Source organism: Mustela nivalis (genome assembly GCF_964662115.1).
Source record: "Mustela nivalis genome assembly, chromosome: 15".
In the NCBI taxonomy this organism is placed as follows: Eukaryota; Metazoa; Chordata; class Mammalia; order Carnivora; family Mustelidae; genus Mustela; species Mustela nivalis.
The window spans coordinates 6,604,618-6,627,034 of NC_139034.1; the positions used below are offsets into that span (position 1 = coordinate 6,604,618).

At 39.6% G+C, this 22,417-nt stretch overlaps 1 protein-coding gene across 2 annotated transcripts in view; it reads left to right on the forward strand.

The window, feature by feature from the left end:
- The first annotated feature begins 8,093 nt into the window (after nt 1–8,093).
- Nucleotides 8,094–22,417, forward strand: part of SGCG (sarcoglycan gamma) — a 145,129-nt gene continuing 130,805 nt past the window's right edge. Inside the window, exon 1 of one of the 2 annotated variants that reach the window (XM_082700219.1) lies at nt 8,094–8,434. In XM_082700219.1, the coding sequence (XP_082556345.1) occupies nt 8,381–8,434 (54 nt within the window). In that variant the 5' untranslated portion in view covers nt 8,094–8,380. The remainder of the gene's footprint in view (nt 8,435–22,417) is intronic. The other variant, XM_082700221.1, reaches the window with a different exon arrangement.

Consider the following 22,417-nt stretch of genomic DNA (forward strand, 5'->3'; position numbering starts at 1 on the left):
CAGAATATACACATACATATCCATGAATCAATTAGGGAGCTGTATTTCTGAGTCAGTACCTAGTGACCTACAGAATTATGAAGTATGACCCAGCCTAAAAACCCAATGGCCTACCAAAAGAAAGAAAGTGTAATTGTTGAAAATGTGATAAACGTGTCAGTCCACATGAAATCATTTAATCAAATCCCTACCACAATTCTTTTTGTTTCAAAATTACATAAAACTTACTGAGTTTTTAAGGTAGAAAATGAAATCTCAACAATAAAACTAGCATTATTAAATTTTTCAAAGTCTAAGGTTAATCAATACCCCACCTATGTGGTAGATTACATTATTGTGCCAAACTATTTGTTTTAGACTTTAGACTCTAAATAATTTAGGGGATTATGCACACCCCGACCTGTGACCAAGTGACCTTCAGTGTCTTGTGAGGGATAAGCATATACATTGAGACTCCACTGATATGAGGTTTGGGCAGGTGACTTCCTTTGGAACATGAACGTCCTTGGGTTGACATATACCAGGTTAAACAGGAGCTTTGAGATACATCCTGTGTTTCCATCAGCTCTCTTGACATTTTCCTTAAGGATGGCTTGCCATCAATAAGGGTTACTTCTTTAACCTGGATCCTGGAATGAGAAAACCTATGACACAGAGAAGCAGCAGCCACCCAACCAGACAATGACTGACTTACAACATGAGAGAAAAGTATATATTTTTTGTAAGTCACTGCCTGACAAAAATAAATAAATAAATAACCACGTTATTAAATCCCACCACTAATATTTCTGGATCCTCCAACATACCACCAACCACTTTCTCAAACCACACCTATGCCAAGCAACCTGGACAAAATAACTTGAAAATAGTGTCAACTCAAAAGTACCTCCACCTTCTGCTTTTGAGACTTTTACGAATACACACAAATTTCAGTCAGAAACATGAGTGGTAAATACTATGACCCTAGAATATGTAGCCCAAATATGAATTGACTCTGACTTATACCAATGCTTAAGTCCTCTTTCCATCTGCCAAGTATTTCTTGGACACCTGGTCCCCCTTGGCCTATAAAGCAGTATGTCACCTGTAGTCACTGTGATGCACCCAACCTGTTTTCCCCAGCTTGCATGTAATCATGTCAAGGGATGTGCTTCTGACTCTCCCCCAGCTTCTGGTCCTCAGGGCTTCAGGATATCAGTGGGAACCCCTGCTGGAAGTGGGTCAACTTTGGGTCACTTAGTTACAAAGCCGTGGAGTGATTCTCCTTGGGCATAAAACCTCAGAAAGTCCCTTTTGAATAGTTTTATCATCCTTGGCCTTGAGAAAATTTTCGATACTAGGTGATAAGTGAGGAAAAAAGTCAAGGTAAAACATTAATTTTTCTAATAAAGTCTAATATTAAGTTTAAGGAATATATTTTATTTTGACATAATTTATTTAACACAGGTGGACATTAAAATGACCTTATTAATGGAAGATTAGATAGTAATAGAGCAGAAGTTATTTTTTTAATGATTCTTTTTGGCAAAAGAAAAAATATAACCTCATATGTAGTCCTATATTGTTGAAATTGAAATTTTACTGTCAAAACTCTAGCCTGCACGAGCGGAGTCCCACAGTATTCTATGTGTCTAATCATTTTTTCTCAGAAGTTTGTTGAGTATTTGAAAAGATCCACTACTCTCTTAAAAGCATACTACATCACATGTGTATTTTAAGTTGTATGTTATGTCTGAATGTGGTATTTAAATATTATATATATATAAATATATACATGTATATGAACATGAAGCACTTTACAGCAAATGTCAGCTAATTAGGACATTCAAAAGTATCTTCTTTACTCCTTCTTGTTGGTGTAGCCACTGAAAAGTGGCTCATATTAGCAATCAGAGAAGGAAAAGATGGCCTACATCAAAATAACTCCTAGATGCTGGAAATTGTGCTCGGTGTTTTATAAACATTAAGTTGTATATTTCTTACAACAGTCCTATGACTTAAGTTCTAATTTTTACCCTAATATTATAGACTAGGAAGTGCAGGCGTTAAGACTTCAAGTAATTTAACAAAGGTCTTGCAGTCACCAGCAGAAAGAGATCACAACCCGTGATTTCTGGACCCAGATAGACTCTTCACATGAAACCAGGCTGCCTTTACATACTTAGGTTATTGATGTTCAGAATCATTCATTTTTTTAGAATTAACTACAGTGATTTTAAGCACATGGAGGGCACAAGGCCTACAGGAAAGAAACACAGGCACATTCAAAACTCTAGCCTTTCTTGAGACACACCCATTAATATGGAAAACAACACTTAAAATTAAACGGGAAAAATGCACTTTTAAAGATTAATTTTGAAAAATAAATGTTAGGGATCGTTTTATGCAACAGTCTCAATGACAGATGAAAAGATTTGGGCCCATACATAGAGCTCTCACCATGGAAAAGATCGCTGGGTGTAGGAATTGAATTTAAATTAACCAGGACCCCTGCCACAAAGTTCAATGTTCTTTTATCACACCATGGTATCCCTCTGAGTTTTAAAGTCACAATTGATAATTCTGACACATATACGGTACCAGTTTACACATAAACACACAGAAAAAACCCTTAGCTTATAGTCTGTCTTACAAAATATAGTGCAAAGAATAAACAAAAGAAGAAGGAGGAGGGGGAGGAGGGGGAGGAGAGGGAGGAGGGGGAGGGGGGGGAGGAGAAGTAGTAGTTAAGAAACCCAGGAACATTATCACAGAAGTAAATATGTCAGAATGTCAGAGAGGAAATGGGTTTTATAGAAGTCACCTGAGACCTTCTTCTCATTTAGTTTTAATTACCAAAGAAGAGGGACGCCTGAGTGGTGCAGTTGGTTAAGCCACTTGATGCCTTCGGCTCGGGTCATGATTCCACTGTCCTGGGATCGAGTCCCACATCGGTCTCCTTGGCGGGGAGCCTGCTTCTCCCTCTGCCTCTGCCTGCTACTCTGTTTGCCTGTTCTCTCTCTCTCTGACAAATAAATAAATAAAATCTTTAAAAAATAATAATAATAATTACCAAAGAAGAAAAGGTAAAAAGCAGGAACAATGGCTACTTGGACCTGCCTCTCTTCTGACTTCTGCCTAACATCATGGGAGTGTGTTACTATTTTTATTTGCAAGCACTTTGTCTAGTAGCTTTATTCAGATATAATTAGCAGACCATACATATACACCTTACTTAACGTATACAATTAAGAGACTTTAAGGAGCGTCTGGGTGGCTCAGTTAGTTAAGCATCTGTCTTCAGCTCAGGTCATGATCCCAGGGTCCTGGAATTGAGCCCTGCATCAGACTCCCTGCTCACTGGGGAAGCTGCTTCTCTCTCTGCCTCTGCCTGCTGCTCCCCCTGCTTGTGCTCTCTATCCAGGTCAAATAATAAATAAAATCTTGTAAAGAGAGAGAGTGACTTTTAGTATATCCACAGAGGTGTGCAAGGACTACCACAATCTCAGTAACATATTATTACCCCTCAGTCTTTTTTGGACATTTCCCATAAGTGGAATAAGACAGTGTGATCTTTTGTGATTAGTTTCTGTCATGCTGCATGTTTTCAAGGTTCATCCATATTGGAGCATGGATCAGCAGCTCATTCCTTTATACCTCTGAATAATATTCTATTGCATGGATAGAACACTTTTTTTAAAATTCACCCATTGGTAGACAAACATCTGTTGTTTCCAGATTTGGGTTCTTCTGAATAATGCTACTGTAAACATCTGTATGCCAGTCTTTGTGTGAAAATATGTTTTTATGTCTTTCAGTGTACTGAGTATTACCCCACATCTTTGCCAACATTTGCTATTACTTGTCCTTTTTTTGTTAGAGCCTTTCTAGGGAGTATGAATGGTATAAATGGTATCTCATTGTGATTTTAGTTTGTTATTTCCTTAATGGCTAATAATGTTGAGCATCTCTTCAGCACTTACTGGTCATTTGCATACTTTCTTTAGAGAAATATCTATTCAGATCATTTGTCTATTTTTCATTGGGTTGCCTTCTTCCTGCTTAGCTGTAAAAGTTCTTCATATATCTGGTTATAAGTTACTTGGTAGAAATATGATTTGCAAATATTTTCTCCTGTTCCGTATATGGTTTCTTCACTTTCTTCATGGTATAATTTGTAGAATTAAACATTTTTAATTTTGCTGAGACCAAATTTGTCTATTTGTTTTTCATTTGTTGCTTGTGATTTGCCTCACCCAAGGTTACAAGGATTTACTCTGATGTTTTCTCCTGAGACTCTTTTCTTCAAGCTCCTGTATTGAGGCCTGTGATCCGTTTTAAGTTAACTATTGTGCATAGTTTGAAGAAGGGAACACACTTCATTCTTTTGCATTTGTTTGCATATATCATATAAATTCTATGATTTGTCAATATACAGTTGTTCACAGTATGCCTTTATAATCCTTTCCTATAAGGTTGATAATGATGGTCTCTCTCCCATTTTTTTTTAATTTTTTATTTTTTATAAACATATATTTTTATCCCCAGGGGTACAGGTCTGTGAATTGCCAGTTTACACACTTCACAGCACTCACCAAAGCACATACCCTCCCCAATGTCCATAACCCTACCCCCCTTCTCCCAACCCCCCTCCCCCCAGCAACCCTCAGTTTGTTTTGTGAGATTAAGAGTCACTTATGTTTTGTCTCCCTCCCAATCCCATCTTGTTTCATTGATTCTTCTCCTACCCACTTAAGCCCCCATGTTGCATCACCACTTCCTCATATCACGGAGATCATGTGAGAGTTGTCTTTCTCCGCTTGACTTATTTCGCTAAGCATGATACGCTCTAGTTCCATCCACGTTGTCGCAAATGGCAAGATTTCATTTCTTTTGATGGCTGCATAGTATTTACCCTAAAGATACAAACGTAGTGATCCCAAGGGGCACGTGCACCCGAATGTTTATAGCAGCAATGTCCACAATAGCCAAACTGTGGAAAGAACCTAGATGTCCATCAACAGATGAATGGATCAAGAAGATGTGGTATATATACACAATGGAATACTATGCAGCCATCAAATGACGGTTTCTCTCTTACTTCCAACTTTGGGAATTTGAATCCTCTTTTTTCTTTCTTGGTCAATTTAGCCTCTGAGACTTTTTTCCCTGAGGTCCCTGTTAAGCTTTTGTCTGGTTCGCCTCTGAATATCACACTGAGTTCCGAGCCTCCACTAATTGTTAGTGGACTTCTCTGATATTTTTAAAAATACCTGCACATAAACTGTTCCACTCTTGGAACCAATTACAGTTAGCCCCTTTGCCTGGGTAACCCTTGAGGTCAGTCTCTGAGGCTTCTTCCTCCCCAAGAGGGCTCCTTTCTTTTTCCTGGTTTTCTCTATTAAATTTCTAGCTGGTCTACCATTTATTTAGCTTTTTGCTATCATGGAGTTACCATCCTTCTCTTAGTTGCTTATTACCAAGTTCTCCAGTGTTTCTGACAGTGCCCTTAGGTATGAAACTCACCATGATCTTTTCTAAGTAAAATTGGTCTTCTTAGAGCACTTATGGCACTATGGTACAACTTTTCTTGCCCACCACACAGGACCTCTGTCCCACTGCCCCAGAGCTGGAGGCCAACAGCAAGCAGCCTTTTTCTTTATAGTGACACTTCCACTCTCTAAGCAGGGGTCTCAGGTGGAGGGCTGAAGCCCTCAGGATCCTGTTTTCCTCTCCCAACATGCAACCTCCACCCTATGAGTGAGCTGCTGTGGGGACAGTAGTAGTAGCCCAATAGTATTTTTTTTTTTTTTTTAAGCTTGATAGTCTTAATTCCTCTGTACCTGGGTTGAGCTTGCACCTCATAGTGGTGGCTAGGTAGGTGGAAAGCTCCATACCTCTCAGCCACATTTGCCTGGAATATGCTCATAACGGACTGGGGCCGAAAATGGTGGAGTCCTGCCCCCCCCCCCCCAGGGAGAAGCCAGTATTCCAGACCCAAAACTGAGGGAGAGAGACTATCTTCTCAGCTGCACTCATTCAGATTGGACCTTCCGTGACATTGAGCTGGGAGCTGGAAGAGTGGGTTGTGGCCCAGATTTTTGTTCTTCTTACCAAGATTTAGTATATTTTCATGAGTAAATGTTCCTTTATTTGCTGTATGCCCTTGGGACAATTTCCAGAGACTTTAAGTGATTTTTTTTTTTAAATACTTTCATCACTTACGGTTGTTTCACTAGGGAGAGGGTGAGCGGAGAGTCTCATTTCCTTCCAATACTTTTCTTATTTGTATGTACATGTATCTCTCCTTTTTCAATTTCTATTTGTTTTACAATGTAACATATTAATTTTATGAGTATAGTATACTATATATTCAGAAATGTATATACTTTACAAATAAATATCGATGTACTGGGTTGCTCAAAATATTTTTTACTGATAAGGTGCTCAATCAAACTGAGCCTTCACACTCCATAAACAGTCCTGGTTTGTTTGGTTTTTCTTCCCTTGTACTGTTTTGGATATATTTAACTTTTCTGCCAGGAGAATTATGCCAAGGGCTCCGGATCCTCAGTGTTCTCACCATCCACAACATTGAGCTATTGTCAGTTACTTCTTTCTATGCCAACAAAAGAGATGTCCTGACTTAGATCATGTTAGTTTTGGCAATTAAAATGCATTAATAACTTTTGAATTCTTTGACATAAATATATAAACTGAAACTTTTATTAAATAATGGGGAAATTTTTAGAGCAATAATTACAGTTCTTTTCATTACAAAGTAGAAAGAAATAAAAAGAAAATGTGAAATAGAAAATGATTAATATATACTTAAGAGCACATCTCAACTTATGTCAATCTTAATTATCCTTGTGAGAGTAAAGTTTTTGAAAGAAGTGGTTGTCACTATCACATATTAGGTAGGGAATAACTAACAAAGATTTTCATTACACTTCCCTGGAAAATTGACTTATCTCCTTTTGATCTCTACCTTTGAAAAAGTGTGCTTTAATATAATCTAAGCATTGTAAACATTTCTGCCTTGCAATTATCCATTTCATTACATGAAAAATGTGTAAATTTTCTAGCATCTTTATGTTCCCATTTGGTTCCTAATACAGTAGCATATCTCCATCTAAAAAAATCATAAAACACACCAAAATGATTCTTTTGGATGAGATAATTTACCTCCAGCACACTCACCCAGCATGCTCAGATACCCGTACCATTCTCCAGACACAGAACTGCTAAAAACAAGTCACTTTCCTGCGTAGATGAGAGGGGTCCAAGTGTAATGTGGCTGTCAACCAGAAAATGAATGAAATACACAGGCACTAATAGGATAACTATATGCCATATAGACACAGTTGAGCAAACCTCCGCAGGCCTTGAGAAAAACGGGGTAAAAGAGGCTTCTTAAAAGTAATGGATCGGCGCCTACTACTTGAGAGCCTGATTCCATGCTTTTGGCAACACATCTGCCCCCGCCAGGTTTCGGCAGATCCCGAGGGACGCCCCCTAGCGGCGGGACGTGGCTCTTGCTTTGATCTAGGAGGAAACCGCGGGGCTTCTGAAGCCCAAGCGGTTCTTGGCTAGAGTCCCGTCCTGTCTCTCAACAGGGACGCCCTAAACCCCTCAGATTAGGAAGGCGCAGACTGTTGTCACTGCAAGGGACTGGGAGCCCAGGTGGGAAAATTAGTTCTTCCCCCGAGCTCCAAGCCCGGGATGCCTTAAGGAGACGCAGGGCACCGAGGGGGGAAAGATGGCAGGCGCCCCCCGCGGGTAGCCCAGGAGGAGCGGGCTGCGAGCGGGCGTCCACGAGGGCCCGCTCCGCGACCCGTGCGCCTGCGCGCCCGTGGGGGGCGAGCGAGGGCGGGCAGGCCGCGGTGGGCGCGACTGAACCGCCGGGACAGGCCGTCCTGGACTTGGAGGGGCGATGCGGACGCAGGGGTGCTGGCGGGGCGCCGGACAGTGGGACGCGAAGGACGCGGGGAGTCACGCCGGGGCGCCGGCCGTTGTGGGAGGGGCACAGGGGCTGGAGGGCGGGGGTCGCGGTGACGGGGCTGGAACGGGGGGCGGCCGAGGGAGCCGGGCGCGCTGGCCCCGCGCGGAGGGGGTGTGCGGCCCCCTGGGGGCGCCCGGGGCTAGTCCCGCGCGCGCGGGGCTCCTGGGGGCGGTGCCGTAGCCGTGCCGAGTCTCCCCGGGGCGTCTGGCCTCCGCCTCCGCTCGCTCGCGCCGGGGCAGTGGCACCGGGAGCCCTGGCGGGGATGTGGGCACCCGCGGCTCGGGGGAGCGGCTCCCCCGCCCAGAAGCAGAGCTGCCGCTGCGGTCGCCGAGGAAGGAGGACGGAGCCGAGGCCCGCGCTGTCCGGACAGGAGACAGTGGTCTCATCCCGTCGGGAATGAGGGGGAATACAGTGGCCGTTTGCTCTCCGGGACCCCAAGAAGTACAGCAGGTAAGGAGAACGGTCGCGGACCGCCACTTGGTGCTCAGTTCCCCGATTTCCGTGTCCTTCCTTCTCTTGCAGCCCCCTAAACTAACCCGTTGTTAGGATCCTCTGCAGCCTTTTCCCAAGACCCCAAACCTGCCTTCCCACCCTGCTTCCTCTCCCTCTGCACCTTCTCTGCCCCGAACAGCGTTTGCCTTCCTCATCTGCCAGCCTGCGCGGGTTCTGGGACAAGTGTGAAAGGTAGTTTAGACAGGCGGCCTCTCTATGCCGGAAAAACTTTGCGGATCTGCGCTCTGACTTAACACTTAAATAACTTGCGGGGGCGGGGGGAGGGTGAGGCAGAGAGAGGCAGGCATGCGAGGGGGTGCGTGTGGGGATAAGAGTGAAAATAAGAATGAACTTGTTTTCTGTAAATTGATTTTGCCAAAAACCTTGCCATGGATTGCTGACTAGTCTCTCCTTTGACATTGAGTAAGCAGAGTGGCTTCACCAAGAAGTGCAAAGTTGCACAGGGTTTACCTGCGCATTTTAGAGGGGAAACAGAGCCTTTAAATCACAGTTGGCTCCCACAGTCTTCCGCGGAATTATAACTTGATCCTCCCGCCCCCTTTATATCCACTACCCTCTATAGTTCTCGTGGTTGGTATTTATTATTTATTTGCACGTTATTCGGTTAAACCAGAGTTAGGCAGTTGATAATTTTTAAATCACTACTGGATGGTCTGATGTTTTTAAGTAGTGGTACAATCACATACAGTTTTTTCAGCGAAGTAACAACTCATCAAATGATACCAAATGTTGTATTAAGTAGATTCTTAGTGATTACACTCTATGTGTGGTATTTTTGTATAAATGCTGCCGAGTGTTCTTTAAAACAGGGAAATCTATGTTTGTAAAGCCATGGAATTCTGTTTTTCTTTTAAAGCAGATTTTTTTTATGACTCTTCTTGTGCTTTTCTTCCTTTAATATGAGCAAGCAAAAAAAAAAAAAAAAAACCTGAAAAACAGATTTTACAATATTATTCAAAAATATATATAAGCTGATCTTTTAATTTTGGGTGATGGAATATTTTACCAAAAGGTTCAGTGTCTCTGGATGTGAACTTCCTTTTAGAAAAAGTGCTACCAAAGTGATTAGCAAACTGACATTCACTCCACATGTGTAAAAATATCATGTAGTAAACTTTTAAAGTTATTGAATCATGTTTTCAAATACCTTGCTTTGCCAAAGTCCTTATGCTCCTTTGATAGTTAATATTTGTTGTTACTGAATCATTAGGCACAATATTCAGTAGATATTACACCTAAATCATTAATGCATGTAGTATACCTCCACTGTGGGGTTACAAGTATAGAAAAGTTGTCCTGTGTAACAATTATAATCTAGGATATATTTCTTTAATCTTGAAAAAAACATACTGATGAACAATCCATTTAATAAATTGGACATACATAAACAGACTATAAAATAAATCAGGAACCTTTGACATTTAACAAATAATTTGCTTTTTTAAACAATTAAAATACCTCTCTGGGTGTTAATGAGGATAATAATACTCAATATATATATATGTACAGTATTACATTTTGATCAACATCATTTCATTATCTTGCATATGACCTTTTAAAATTCATCAGACCCTAATTTTGATGTTTAGTTGCTATTGTGTCCCACAAGAATTCCTAATGCCCTTTGGGTAAAATAGGCAGATATCTATGGACGTAGGTATAGGTAAGCAAAAAGGTAATGCTAATTTTATTTCTTTCTCTAGAATTGTACTGTTAGAAAATGATTTATATGACCATGATTATCATAGTATCATAACCCAAATACTTAATTTCCTAAAGACTTAGGTGGCGTTGCTTTGTGATTTTTCAGAAAATGCCATTATGTCTTCTGCAATTGAATTTATGTGAAGTAAACACAACTGGTTGTGTGTTGTCAATGGTACCAATACAGGGTTATCTGTATTGTATCCCTTGTTTGAAGTGTATTTGCTTATAAATTTCTGAACACACCTTCTAAATTAGGAAACAAATTAGCTACAAATAACAACTTGTCTTTTTAGCATATCATTTTGTTAGGTGTGAGGGAAATATTTGTGCTGGTATAGGAGACAGCAGGAAAAGGAAGAAGATAGTAAAATAATGCTTCCTAACTATTTTATGGCCATGAATTCCTTTGAAAACCTGGTGATTGTTCTAGATCTGCAACTTGGACTGGATTCCAAGAGGTTAAATGTTCTTGAAGCCAGTTCTGGACCCCTGGCTGAGGTCACCTAAATTAGATTCTCAGCATGTAGGTGGGCTCTGTTGCTGCACATACAAAACCTTGAGTCAGTCCATTATAATAAAGTATGATGACATTAATGCTTACATTAATAATAAAACAATGAAAACTTAATTGGAAAAGTAACACGAGCCAGGTATTAATTTATGGAAATGTGCTTGTGATATTTTGCCTAGTAGATTTTAATATTTGTTCCTAAACTCCTTTTTCAAAAATAACATACAATAAGTGAACTGAATAAAAAAGGGGGAAAACTAAAAAAATAGGAAACCTTAACTAAGATCATATTGCATTGAAGACAAAGGCCTAAGTAGCAACCAGGTATAAAAAGGCAAGGACTATAAAAGCTGTGTTTTTATAAAGAATGTCTTCAGGAGTCACTGGATTATTTACATGGATTTCTGAGTGTTAGATTATACTTGAGGCTCTCTTGCATTTCAAAGGCTTGAGGTGCAGATGCCCTCTGTATATGAAGGACTGTTTGCCTTCGTTTTCCTCCCAGGTCCTTCTAGGCCACACTGTCCTGACCAACAGCCACTCTTGGGAGCCGTGGGGAGCCGTGGTTCCTCCTCTGTATCCTTTTGCCTTAAGATTCTTGATTCAATCTATTTGTTTATTATCCCCCTTAATCTGGAATTATTTGAGGTAAACACCCAAGAAATTATTCCCCAGAGAATTTCCTTCTCTCTTGGGGAGGTTGCTGCTGTCCCTCTGACTTCTTGCACTTGCTCTCAAAAGGAAAGTGCTGTGTGCAGCCTATTGACTGCGCTCCTACGTTAAGCCTGGAATGGCTGGTGTTCATTACCTTTCACCCATCTTCACAAGAACCCTGTGAGGAGGGCCCGACTTAAGACAGGAGGAAACTGTGCCCAGAGAGGCTATCGTTTGCCAACATGATTGCTCCGCAGAACTGAGTAATAACACAGACCTGACACCAAACCCACGCCTCCCACAGCAGTACAGCACCCAGGAAGACTGCTTGGGTTAATCCTGCCTCTCATTCTTCTTGTGAATGCAAAATAGCTCAAATGGCCAGACCACATGACTACTGCCAGGAATACTTTGAATCAAGGAAAAAGAAGGCCATCACATTTAAGGTTAACATTAACCAGTGTAAAGCATGAGCACCAGGAACCTTGGTGCCTTTAAAAACCTCAGAATTCTTTGGGAACTCTGTCTTCTTGAAGGCAACTTTGATGTCTTCATTTTCTAACTAAATAATTTTCCTTGACTTTTTACTAAATCAGGCAAATACAAAAGGCCAATAAAATAGATAAAATAGTATCTTATGAACATAGTATTCCATTAGCAAGTCTTGAGATGTGTGGTGCATAGTGGGATGGTGATTAGCACACTGGTACTTCCATTTTATGAAGATTTTCATTTTATTCATACTTACCTGAAGCAAGAGTTCTGTCAGCCTTCACATATCATCATATAGTATTGCCTCATTTTTTGCCTTTCTGCCTTTTTTTTTTTTTTCCTTTCATTTCCAATATCCAAACTTGGAGGCATATGTAAGTGGGGAATGGTGAGAACGACCCAAATGGAATAGTAAAAGAATGATCACCCCTTCCCTTCTTTTGAACTGTCTCAAGCCCCAGGTTACTGTCCCACAGTGTGTGTTTCTTTAAGAAGTATCACACTCCGCTCAGGGTTCTGTATAATTCTTCCAGCTAACACTTTGTACAAGTCTGGAAAAGTAGAAGTCACCATCTCTTTGAAAATTGCTTCAGTCTTGTCTCTTTTTTTCTCCCCTTCTCCTTCTTGAATTCTTACTACATGCATTTTGGCCCTTCACATTTCCATCTTCCATTACTTCTTGGACTGCTGATTCCTTCATTCCACCTCATGATTGTTTAATTGCTTGAGTGATTTATAATTATTGTGTGTGAGCTCATCTACACTGAGCATTATTCTTAGGACTCTCAAATGCAGCAGGTGTGAAAGTATCCCTAGGAGTGGTTCTGCTTGTGCATCTGCTGGGATACCAGGGGTTTTATGGGTCTCAGAGCAGATTTTATGTAAATTTGATGGTTGGGGGTTATAGCAGCACATATTTATTACCAATCTGGACGAACTGTCACTTGTAAATGGTACGGGCTTGTGGTTGATTTAAGCTTATGATTTTGCTTTCTATGAAGTGGTTTGTCTTTCTATCCACAGCCTTAGAGAGGGAGGAATCTCTTCTTGGACTTTCTTTGTATGTGGGAGCTCTGGCCTTGCTTGGGACAGAGACCCACTCTCCCATCTCTGTTGGGCATTAAGATTTAGGCTCAGTTTTGAGGCCCGTAAGTGGGTCTAATATGTGGCGTCACTCCCCAGTTATCTCTGGCTTTCATTTCCTTCCTTTTTTCTAGCCTTAAGAATGTTCCATTCTTTCCTGTAATTCTGACCACGTACTTTTAAAAATATTACATTTTATGTAGAACTGTGTCTTGTTGGTACAAATGGGGTTCTCTCATGTCTTCTCAGTCCTTTATATTAGAAGACCTCCGTATGTGTGATACATTTCATTATTTGGAGGGAACATTTCCTATGTAGCTATTTTTAAAGATGATTATAAATTTAAAAAATACTTTGTATATTATACTAAGCTAGATTATAAGAGAGCTCCATGATATTTCTTATCTAAATTTTAAATAAAACAAATTTTAACCAAATTCTGGAATTTTAAAATGAGTAATAAAGTTAAAAGGTGTATTAAATGATGCTAGATGGTTACATTATAATGAAGATAATCCTCAATTATTTATGTTAATTATATAGTCTGTGGATTATTTAAATTGGTTATCTAACCTATTGATTGATGTATTCTTGGGCTATCTATACCTTTGTTACTAAATTGCTTTTATTTATTAATATCTCTACCAAATATTAGTTGGAAAGTAAGGATAGAAGTCAGGACAGTTTTATTAGTAATTAGAGTTTGAGCGGTTGGTTGCTTGAAACTAATAAATTGAGGTTTGAGTATTTTGTCTTGTGACGTGAAACTCAGACCTTAAGTATGAATTTGTAATGAGTACATGTACTCAGGTAAGTACCAGTTGATTTCAGGGTTTTTTATACTTTGCCAGGGGCAATGAAGGGGACTAAAAATGTAATATAATTATCAGATTCACTTCTTGGACTAACAATGATAATAAGACAATAAATTTATTTTGAAAATAGTAAAACCTAACTAAAATATGACTTGCATATCTACAACATAATCTATTTCCAATAAGATGTATCAGGAGTAGGCAAAGTTTTTCTATAAAGGACCAGATGATAACTATTTGGGCTTCGTGAGCCATAAGATCTCTGTCACAACTACACAGTTGGGCAGTGGTACAGCCATAGACATACATAAATAAGTAGCCATGGCTGTGGCTTAGGAACAGTCTACTTGTAAAACAGTTGGCAGGTCTTAACTTGACACAGGCCATCATTTACCAAACCCTGATCTATACTAATGAAAGCAATCAGTTATGAAGAAATAACTTTAGTTGTGATGTATTTTTCAACACAGATTGATATGGTCAACCTTAAGAATTGAACAACAAAGGCTACCACGCAGCAAATTATTTTCCTTGGGAATAGGGAAATTGCAGTTTGCAACACATAAATCATGGAGAACCATAGGCAAGTGTGGAGAACAGGGAAAAACATCCTTTTGTAGAGGGAAGAAGGAAGGTGGGAGGGTGATTTTTCTTTATTTAAATTTATTTATTTATTTCAGCGTAACACTATTCATTGTTTTTGCACCACACCCAGTGCTCCATGCAATCTGTGCCCTCTCTAATACCCACCACCTGGTTCCCCCAAGCTCCCACCCCCCACCCCCGCCCCTTCAAAACCCTCAGATTGTTTTTCAGAGTCCATAGTCTCTCATGGTTCACCTCCGCTTCCAATTTACCTCAACTGCCTTCTCCTCTCCATCTGAAAGAGAGTATGCTGAGTGAAATAAGTCAAGCAGAGAGAGTCAATTATCATATGGTTTCACTTATTTGTGGAGCATAACATATAGCATGGAGGACAAGGGGAGATGAAGGGGAGGGTGGTTTTGAACAAATGTTCCATGGAGGAAAATGAGAGTTTGAAGTAGTAGTGGCTTCTAATTGGCTGCAGGTGACTGAAATCGTGGCAGCTACTCATTGGCTGGGAGGAAATTGACTCCCTCCTGCTGGACTGTTTAGGCTGTGAGGGGCAGTAGTGAAGGAGAGCTAACTCCTTGCGATTTCTGATTGCATTTTGGATGAGGTTTGTTCATTTTCACAATAGCTATATAAACACTGTTTTTGAAAAATCACTTCATACAAAATACTAATCCCTTCATACTCAAAAGATTTAGGACAGAAGGAATTAGTCCTTATTTATTTCTTCTTTACCTTCTTTAGTCATTTCTTGTTTCAGGCAATGATATAATTCACAAACTTAAAAAAAAAATTGCTTTCCTCTCTGAAACTGAGTTGTAACTTCAAACTGAGTAAGTTAATGTTTGTAAACTACCTCTAATTCATAAACATTAGTATGGTGAGATTTGTTTTTTAAAAAAATAATATTTTAATATATGCATCAACATGAATATGCTATATACATTACATTACATTACATTACATTACATTACATTACATTACATTACATTACGGATCATCCTTAAATGTTATCACTATATAAAACTGATACAACAGCCCACAATAAAAAAAAAAAATTAGAGAAATGCATATATGTGACCCATATTTTAAAATGGTAATTGTTGTACCCACCAGTAAGCCATGATCATCTGCACAGTAGGTTTATGATTTTGCTCCTACATACAATAATCAATAGAGGTGAATCAGAGTGTCATTTTCCTCTAAAAGATAAATATTTATATAAATTGGAAATAAGGGGGGAAACTTAAAAATTATTTTATTTATAAAAAATTAAAAATTAAAAAAAATTATTTTATCAAGTTTGCCTCTTTTGACATGTAAAATGGTGCAGGCAAAAGATTTTACAATTTCATTAAGTAGTTTCATAAAGTATTCTTACTTTCATACGGGGAAGGGCTCAAGATTTTTCTATGTTGCTTATTTTAAAGATTTTAACTACATATTGAAAAGTGATGTTGTCCTTTATTTGCTACACATTAAACAGTTGGAAGATGTTGATCCAACTCATAGATATTGGTTATTTGTTGATAATTTTTTCAAAAAAATAAAAGGTGGTAATTTTGTAGTATATAAGTGTATCAAATCAACATATTGAAAACCTTAGCTTTTATAGTGTTATGTGTTGAATCTACCTCAATGAAGCTGGAAAGAAAAAAAAACCTAATTGAACCCTTCTTGCTCACTTCAAAGAAAGAAAATACTCTTATACTAAAATGATCGCTCTGTATCACTACACATGTGTCCAAACCCATAGAACATACAACACCAAGAGAAAATTCCAGTTTACTGAAAAAAATCACTTTCAGTGGTTACAATGTGTCAGGGTAGGTTCATCTTTGTTAACAAAAATGTACCATTCTGGTGAGATAGATTAGTAAGGGAGGAGGCTGTGCGTGCGTGGGGACAGGACAAATATGGCAAATTTCTGTACTTCCCTCTCAGTTTTGTTATAATCTTGAAACTGCTCTAAAAAATAGTTTCTAAAAAATGTACAGTGCATACATATACCACATTTTCTTTATCCATTCATGTGTTGATGGACACATACATTGTTTTCGTATCTTGGCTATTATAAATAATGCTGCAGGAAACATGGAAGTGAAGAGATCTTTTCAAGATCCCAATTTATTTTCTTTAAATATCTACCCAGAAGTGGAATTACTGGATCAGGTAACAGTTCTATTTTTAAACTTTGTGAGGAAGCTCCACACAGTTTTCCATAATGGCTGCACCATTTTACATTCTCACCAACAGTGTATACGAGTTCTAGTGTCTCCACATCCTTGACAATATTTGTTATCTCCTGCCTTTTTTTGAGAATACCACTGTAATAGGTGTGAGGTGATACTTCATACTGTATTGTATACTTGAAATTTGCTAAGATGATGACATTTAAGTATTCTGACCAGGGAAGGAAGGAAGGAGAAACAGTAATGATGTGAGGTGATGATTGTGCTTATTAGCTTGACTCTGGTGGTCATTTCACAGTGTATGTCAAAGGTCAAGTTATACACCTTAAATATGTACAGTTTTTATTTGCCAATTACACCTCAATAAAGCGGGGGGGGGGTGCTGTGGAAAATTTTCCATAGCATATGCTTTTGACGTGAGTTCTATGTTAAATCCAAAATGTGACTGATTTTGTCAACTCTTGCCCCAGTTAAACGGATCTTTAAAATTTGATCTGCTGCATTCAGAAAAGACAGGGAAAAAATTCAAAGGCCAGAATTTCATTAGCAAGGGTCTGAGTTGTAGCACTGCAAAATTCTAATGGGTCACTAACTAATTTCAAACTGTAGACTAAGTACCTCCTCACTCATCCCACATTCTTTCTCTGTCCAAAATGGGCTGCTTCATTATTCACTTCAAACCATTCCTGCTCTGGTTGTTAACATTGGTTTTCATTTATTCTCCCACACAGCCAGGTTAACACCTTTCCCATGTCCATCCGAGTGGGTGCTAGGTTCCATGAAAGCCTCGCTCTACATGGCTTCCCCGTTTCCTGAATTGGGGTCCAGTGGCCTCTGCTTCTGTGATGCTTAGACTGCAGCTTGGTATCTACCACCATCTGGGGTTGCTCAGCAAATTATTGTGGAGTTAGGCTTAATTTTTTTCCGTCTTCTCAAGTTTGAGCACAGAAACCTCTTGGGACTTCTCTGCACATGGGAAACATCATGAAGAAGCCTAGGCAGGCCCCACCCCTCCATTTCTGTCTCAGCCTTTTAGCCTCCTCCTCCTGTTGACTTTTGCCTTTCCACACCACTGGGCCCATGCTGATGGCCGGAACTTCCTTGGCCTGATCAGCATCGTCAGCTTCCACCTGTCCGTGTGTATCTGCTCCATCCACTGAGCAAAGTCCTGTCACAGATCACTCCTGTAGTGTGATTTTCCTATTCTTATTCCAAAAATGTTTTTAAAATCCCGTAAGTGTTCAGTTGCCAGTGCTGAACATTCACAGCCTCCGGTCTCAGCTGGAAGGACCCTTAGCCTCATGCTGTGATTTCATTTATGCTCCACTTTTCCCTCTCCCTTCTCACTGAAAGCCATTCCAGACCGTATCTGCTGTCCTTACCATCCCTAGCAGATGAGCTCTCTCCTGCTCAGCTGAGATGATGGGGCACTCAGGTATGCACTGCCTCAACTTCCTGTTCTCCCCAGCCATAATCTTAACCGTGCCCCTCCATCCTTCCCTCTCCAAAGCAGCTTGGCTCAGGTCCTCCCCTCCGGCTTTCGCCTTCAACTTCTTCAGGCCATTACATTCCCATGACCAGCACCCCCACCATGGCTGCCTTCCCCTATTTATGAATTAGCGTAAGATTAATACATGTTTGAGGCTTACGTAAAAGGAAAACCTTTAGAGAAAGGTTTATTAAAGGCAGAAAATTAATTCTTCTCAGCCTACCTATGAGCTATTTAAAGCAATCTTGTCCTGTGCTTGTTTTGATATAGTTTTGTTTGAACAATTTTAATCAACTTACTCCATTTCAATGTGAAAAAATTGGGGCAAAAAATGGTTTAAGATAGTTTTTGAACAATGAAAGAACATAAAATGAATATTATAGCATTATCCTCAAATCAATAATTATGTTATTTACTAAATTCAGCCAGTAAATACCTGATATTTCTTGGGCTAACTCTGAAATACAAATATTGTATTTTTAAAAGGAACAAAATAGCAGGGGATGAAGGTAAAAGTTTTTTAATTAATCAATTTATTTTTATATATTTTTTATTTAAATTCAAGTAGCCAGCATCATTAGTTTCAGATGTAGAGTCCAGTAATTCATCAGTTGCCTATAACACCCGGTGCTCATCACATCAACTGCCCTCCACCCTGTTACCCCATCCACCTACCCCCCTCCCATCCTGCAATGACAGATAACATTTTTAAAAGACTTGGGAAGGAAGGCAGCCGACAGCAAAATTGAGAAGAAGGTAGAGAGATTTCCCATTCTCCTCCTGCCACCCCCACAGCCTTCCCATTATCAGCATTCCCTCCTACAGTTGTTACAACACTGTTATCTCCCAAAGGTCACAATTTGCTTCAGAGCTCATTCTTGGTGTTGTACGTTCTCTAGGTTTGGACAAGTGTGTAATGACATGTATCCCCCATTATAGCACCATAAAGAATAGTTTCCATGCCCTGAAATTTCCCTGTGTTCCACCTCAGCGCTTTCTGACCACAGACTCCTGGGGAGCAGTGATCTTTTTATTGTCTTCATAGTTTTGCCTTTTGCAGGACTTCATATAGTTGGAAACGTGTAACCTTGTCATACTGGCATTTTTCACTTAATAGTAGGCATTTAACTTTCCCCTACATCTTCTAATAACTTGAGAGCTCATTTCCTATTATTGCTGGATGATATTCCATTGTCTGGATGTATCAGTTTGTTTATCCATCCACCATTACCCAGTTTTGTGTAAAATATTTTTAAACGCAAAAATTATATGACTTTTTTTTTCCTAAAAGCGTTTCTAAGAGTATGTCTTTTCATACAAGTCAAACTTTTTTGCATTATTTTTGATGTGGGAAGAAAAAGACCTAGTATTCCTTCCTCACAGTGTACCATACAGTTTGCATCCAAATAGTTGGTTGTATTCTACAAATTTGTTTGCAAATCTGAATATATTTTTTTAGAAGTGTATCATATATCTGTTATGTTGAAAGAATGCTTTGCAAATGCTTAAGTCTAATGTAGCTAAATAAAAATGTTTCTTGCACAAAGCCTAAACATTTTATCAGAATATGTGATGCTCAGAATTGGCCCAAAGAATAAGACTGTTTCCTGGCCACATAAGTGGGGTGTTTTCAGTGATAGTTTCAGTAGAAAGGAAACAAATGTGGTCCTGGGAGAGAAGCAGGAGTCTGCACTACATGTAGTGGGAATGAACTCACAGCCACTTGGGGACATAGGGACGTGTGAAATTTTACCAGCCATATCTATCAAATAGTAGTAGACTTTATGTTCACCCAGCATAGCATAGATGTGAAAAAAAGCTTAACTATTTCTTTCAAATATACCAAAAAAAAAAAGAAAGAAAGAAGAAAAGAAAAAAAAAAAGAAAAGAAAAAGAAAATTCTCATTGTGGGAACCTAAGGCAATTACTTCATTCTATTGAGTTGAAACAAACTGTCAAAAATGACTGAGCTTTCAGTTACACTCCTGGGCATAAAGGTGAACTGAACAGAATAATGTTCCGAAAGAGAGCACTCACATTGCCAGAATTTAAGCTCTGAAAATAGGATAAGATCTATAGAGGAACAGGGAATCCTGAGAGTCTGACTCAAACCAAGGCCAAGGAATCATCTTCAATTCTGTGCTCTGTTTAAGTTTTTGCTGAAACAGAATTCACTATTTTCCTCTTCTTTGGCTATCTAAGATTGTGTGAAAGACCAAAATTCTTTCAGGAGTGAGGATCCACAAAAGCATACCCTTGGTGCCTCCAAGTAGTTTTCACAAGTCACTAACAACCCTCTTAACCCTACAGTGAAGGGTCACGTGGGTAACAGACTTCCACGTTGAAGATGACAACATGAGGGTAGTATTTCCACAGTGATTCCTCCTAAAATCATTCAAAAGCAGCAAAGTTAGTGAAAAACTCCTTCAGATTCTATTTTAAACAAAACTAGGAGACAACCAAAACCCAAACCACAAAATGAGTGAGAAGTTACCCAAAAGAGTGGGGATTGAACAGGTATGTGTCTGAAAGACTAGCGAGAGAGAGGACATAGGAACTGCAGGCTCAGAAAACACAGTACTCTGTGTGTGCATGTGTGTGTGTGTAAAGAGTGTGTCCTGCAAATGGCAAGATTTTGTTTTTTATGGCTCTATAGCATTCAACTGTGCTATGGTGACCACTGTGAATTGTGTAAGACTGATGAATCACAAACATGTACCCCTGAAACAGACAATACGTTATATGTTTAAAAAATAAAATAAAATGGCAAAAAAAAGAAAAATGATGAGCTGATGTAACTATAGTAAAATGAACATAATAAATAGGTGTTATTCCCAAAGATTTGGTACAGCTATACATCCTCGTAGATCAGATCAAAAAGAAAACAAGACTCATGTTCCTATACACCTCTCTGGATACTTGATGTAGCCTCTCCATCTAGTCACACAGTTGCAGACTCCTGAATAGTTAATATATAAGGCTATCTTTGGGTCAACCATGACTTTTACTGACAACATGACAAACTTAAAGAAGCTGGCTAAGTCCATTTTTAGTACTTTTAAAATTATCTCCTTCAACTTATTTCTTTATCTTCATGTACTTTTTAGGTACTTCTGTATACAAGAAACCCTTTTGGTTTACGGCCCATCCTGCGTGGTGCAGTGTGCACACCTCACATACCGTGGGAGGAGCAAATAAACTAGCTGACAGCAGGGCATCTCTTGCACAAGCTCTGTGCCAAGATGCAAAGGTGTGCAGATGTGGAGTCACTCAGAAAAGTCAAATGTCAGGAGGCAAGCTGACTTTTGAAGCTAAGCATAGGACAGATCTTGTATTGTGAAAAAAGAGAGAGAGGGAGCGAGGAGGGACAGAAGAAAAGGGCGGAGAAAGGAGGAGAGAGATGTGGAGGAAAGAGAATGAAAGGAGAGGAGAGAAAGAAACCAAATAAACAGACATGAAAACTGGACAAACCCAAATATTTTGGGTCATGAAGAAAATTCCAGTTAGATCAAAACATATCCCAGCCTGGCACAGACCTCCTGAAAGTAGCTGGGCAGGGAGCAGAAAGGAGAGGGAGAGAGTGACAGCCCAACGGAAGGGGCTTGTTAGAAGAAATGGGCAGTATTTCATGGATAATACATCTAGTGTTTGGAATAAGGTCTTCTCTTAGAGGGAACTATAGCTACATTGCTGTGCAGCTGAGATTATCAACCATGGCCGCCCATTAGAACTGCCTAGGGAACTTGACAAATACCTAGAGCAGGGCCTCTGTCATAGCAAATACATCAGAATGTCTGGAGAGGATCCTAAGCAATGGTATTATTTTATCTACTTCCTGGTCGCTGCTAATGTGTGGTCACAGCTGAGAACCACTGCTCTTCATGCCTCATTCTCTCCGACCTTATCTGGTCTGTTCCATGTACCATGTTCCCACCCCTAGGCCTTGCTTGTGTCACTTAAACATAGATCATTCCTTCCCCAGGGCCATTACACAGAGCAATCCCCTACCTTTATCACACTTTGCCCTGGTCTTTTCATGATAACTTCTTTCTCATTCTTCAGGTCATCCCACAAAGGGCTGCCCTGACCATGTGCTTAAATATTCTCCCCATCCCCATGCTTACTTTCTTAATAAACTTGCCAGGGTGAGAAATTTTCTTGATTATTGTTTTCACATTGATTGGCTGTTTGCTGTCAACTAAAATATAAGCTCTGAAAAGGTAAGTTCTCCTTTGTCCTGTGCACTCAGCTATTCTCAGCATCTAAAACAGGGTTTGGCACCCATTTGGTACTCATTGGATCAAAAACAGCAGAAGTGGCTTCAGCAGGATCCTGGTAGCCTTTGCATATAACTGATTCATATAAGACAAACCAACTCAGCAT